Source organism: Octopus bimaculoides, chromosome 21 (assembly GCF_001194135.2).
Source record: "Octopus bimaculoides isolate UCB-OBI-ISO-001 chromosome 21, ASM119413v2, whole genome shotgun sequence".
In the NCBI taxonomy this organism is placed as follows: Eukaryota; Metazoa; Mollusca; class Cephalopoda; order Octopoda; family Octopodidae; genus Octopus; species Octopus bimaculoides.
In genome coordinates this window covers 8156023-8159782 of record NC_069001.1, presented here as the reverse complement: position 1 = coordinate 8159782, position 3760 = coordinate 8156023, and the positions used below count along the sequence as shown (strand labels likewise).

At 32.8% G+C, this 3760-nt stretch overlaps 1 protein-coding gene across 1 annotated transcript in view; it reads left to right on the top strand.

Annotated features, from left to right (window-relative positions):
• The window catches only part of LOC106876942 (zinc finger protein 678), a 5274-nt gene extending 1846 nt beyond the window's left edge, over window positions 1–3428 (top strand). The window contains exon 2 of the mRNA XM_014925706.2: window positions 345–3428. Coding sequence (XP_014781192.2) covers window positions 704–1795 — 1092 coding nt within the window. The 5' untranslated portion in view covers window positions 345–703 and the 3' untranslated portion in view covers window positions 1796–3428. The remainder of the gene's footprint in view (window positions 1–344) is intronic.
• Window positions 3429–3760: the final 332 nt, after the last annotated feature.

Here is a 3760-nt window from a genome sequence, read left to right as displayed (position 1 = left end):
CATAATTTCCAGAATATGGATATTTCTTAACGAAATTTTCAACAAATACCTCTTAGATGCTGTGGATTCAGATATATAGGGATTTATGGGAAAGAATTTTTCCGAGAGGGTGGAGGGTGGGGGAAAGGAGTTTCGGCATATTCACACGATCCGACTTTTTACATAAAATTTGTCCCAACGCGGGAATTTACATCAAGAATCTTGAAAACCAAATAAGAAAATGAAGAAGGTTTAAAATACTCCTGTAATTTGTAATATGTAGAGTTAATAAAATTTCTTGTGTTGAATTGCTGCTTTGTAAGTATGAAGTATTCTCAATCTCTTACTCTGTTTTTCTATTTCAGAATAATGGATGATATTGACATGAAAGAATTTTTACTTCAGCTGCATCAGTGCTATTTACCATTGTTTAAAGACTAAAGGAAGATGTTATACACCATAGGTATAATACTGTATGGTGGAATTACTGCGAAATATTTCCAACAAGTTGAGATTAATAGCAACATTTCTCCATAAAGCTTGCTAAAATATATACAAGGCAATTTTGCAATTTAACTAAACTTAAATTGCAAATGAGTTTGCACTCTTTTCGGATATCACAAACGGAACATCTGATGGGAGTGTAGCAGAAGAGATATTTGTCGAGAAGACAACGTACATCAAAGAGAAGAGAATATCTTCATGTTGTAAGTTAAAAAGAATTATGGAAAATCAATTATCTGAAAAGAAAGTAAATTGTAAAAGACAGTATAAGAAGATGAACTTCTCCAGTAAGATAGGAAAAACATCATACCACTGTGATATCTGTAAAAAGTCATTCAATCAGAAAAGTAACCTAACTACTCACAAACATATTCATTCAGGAGTCAAGCCATATTACTGTGATATATGTGGTAAATCTTTCTCTCAAAAAAGTTGCTTTTCTCGACACAGGGATATTCACATAGGAAAGAAGCCATATGATTGTGATATTTGTGGTATATCATTCACTCAAAAGGGTAACCTAACTACTCACATGCGTATTCATACAGGAGAAAAACCATATCATTGTGGTATCTGTGGTAAATCATTTTCTCAAAGTAATGACTTGACTACTCACAAAAGAATTCATACAGGAGAGAAGCCATATCATTGTGATACTTGTGGTAAATCATTTTCCGAAACAACTCACTTAACTACTCACAAACGTATTCACACAGGAGAGAGACCTTATTACTGTGATATATGTGGTATATTATTCACTCAAAAAGGTAATCTAACTGTTCACAAACGTATTCATACAGGAGAAAAACCATATGACTGTGATATTTGTGGAAAATCATTCTCCGTAAGTAGTAGCTTAACTACACACAAGCGCATTCATACTGGAGAAAAGCCATATAACTGTGATATCTGTGGTAAGTCTTTCTCTGAAACTGGTAACTTTTATAAACACAAGCGTATTCATACAGGTGAACAACCATATCACTGTGATGTCTGTGGAAAATCATTCTCTCATGGAAGTACTTTAATTACTCACAAGCGTGTTCATACTGGAGAAAAACCATATCACTGTGATATCTGTGGCAAATCTTTTTCTCAGAGTAGTTCATTGACTGTTCACAAGCGTATTCATACAGGAGAGAAACCATATGACTGTGATATCTGTGGCAAATCATTCTCTGATGGAAGTGTCTTAAATAAACATAGGTACATTCACAGTTCAGAAAAACCATATCATTGTAGTATCTGTGGTAAATCCTTTTCTAAAATTAGTTACTTAACTAAACACAGACATATTCATACAAGAGAGTAACTGTATTGCTGTGATATCTGTGATAAATCATTCTGTGAAAGAAGAGAAACCACACGAGTGTAACGTCTGTGATAGTTCATTTTATCAAAGAAGTATTTGACAAGAACTTTTTTTAACCAATTACCCCAAAACATATTTTCTTTATGCCAACGTTACCCCTTTGATTTGAAAAGAAGAAAATCATAGATTCTTTGGATTCAGAAGGTTTATTGACTCTATTTATATGGAGAGAATAGAATTATAAATATAAAAAGTATGAAACAAATGTGATAAAATATCCTGATTTTGAAACAAAAGGGATTTTCTAGAAACTTTTTCACTTCAGGTTATGGAGATATGATGTTGACAACGCCTTAGCAACCAAATTGTTTGTAATTCAAAATGGCTTGATGTCTCTGAAACACTTGCATTACATTGGACAGATGCAGTGTTGCTAAAAAAAAAAATTTCTGTCATATCAAGGAACACATTTTTTTTATATAATTTTATTTATGTCTAATGAATCCTCACTCCCAAGAATTTCATTTTTACACCACTTGTAATTTACCCCCAGTTTGCTGACCCCTGAACTAGATGGGTATATTCACTCTTGACGAAAAAGAAAAATCATGTAATATATGTATTATATCATTCTTTCAAAAAATGTCACTTATCTATTCATAATCTGTTGATATTGTAGAGTAGCTGTATCTCTCAATATTCATTCTCTGACAATAATTACTTATGGAGATATGATGTTGACAACGCCTTAGCAACCAAATTGTTTATAATTCAAAATGGCTTGATGTCTCTGAAACACTTGCATTACATTGGACAGATGCAGTGTTGCTAAAAAAAAAATTTCTGTCATATCAAGGAACGCATTTTTTTTTATATAATTTTATTTATGTCTAATGAATCCTCACTCCCAAAAATTTCATTTTTACATAACAACTTTATATAACAACTACAGCCGTGGCTGTGTGAATATGAATTTTGCTTTGAAGCACATGGATTCAGGTTCTATCTCATTGTGTGGCACCATGGGCAAGTGTCTTCTGTTACAGCCTTGGGACGACCAATGCCTTGTGAGTGTAATTGGTAGATGGAAGCTGGTTTATGTGTGTGTGTGTGTTTGCACATGCACATATAAATGTTTACATTCAGTGTGTCTTTTCTTGATACAATTTGAGAGAAATATGGTGAGTCCTGTTTAGCTCTTCCCTATACAAGACATCCTGTAACTCTGTGTCTTTGAGGAAAAGTTGAAATGAAATACCAAAAAAAAATTTCTTTCTTAAAGTACAAGTAAGGCTTGGCAACTATCCCAATAAATCTCCGTCCAAAACCCAGGATATCATGGAAAATCAGGTGCAAAAATGAACTAAGACATACAATGATATTTTTAATAAAGGCATTCTTTAAGAACATCCATATATATTCTATATAATCTATTTCCAGAAGGGAGGAAAGATACAATTGATTTGACATCATGGGTGAATAGCTAGAGAAATGTATTCTCATAATTGACCATAGATTTTGGGTGAACACAAACCATGTAAACATTTTATAACACTTTCAATGGATATATGTATGATTTTTTGATATTCTGAATTTTATGTATCAAAGATTGTAAGGAATGGAAAAGGTAAATAAAGGCTATGCCTTGCATAACACTGCTTTTTGTTGTCTATGCAAGCTGTGTACAAGCATGATGTTTACTAACTTCCTGTACCAGGATCTTTTTGGGTTGTGCTGCTCTATAACTGTTTTGTTCATGCACTTGTGAATGCTAACAGTATAGAAATCTTCAGAATGGAAAAATTAAGGTTGAATTTGTTGCTCGTGGATATCGCATTACCAGGTAAAAAAAAAGGTGTATATGAATTTGCTAATATACATTACAAATGAGCTAATTAGCCAAGTGAGATGGAAAACTTATTTTTAAAAATCCATGTCAGACCTGAGAATTGTAACCTTCCTAAT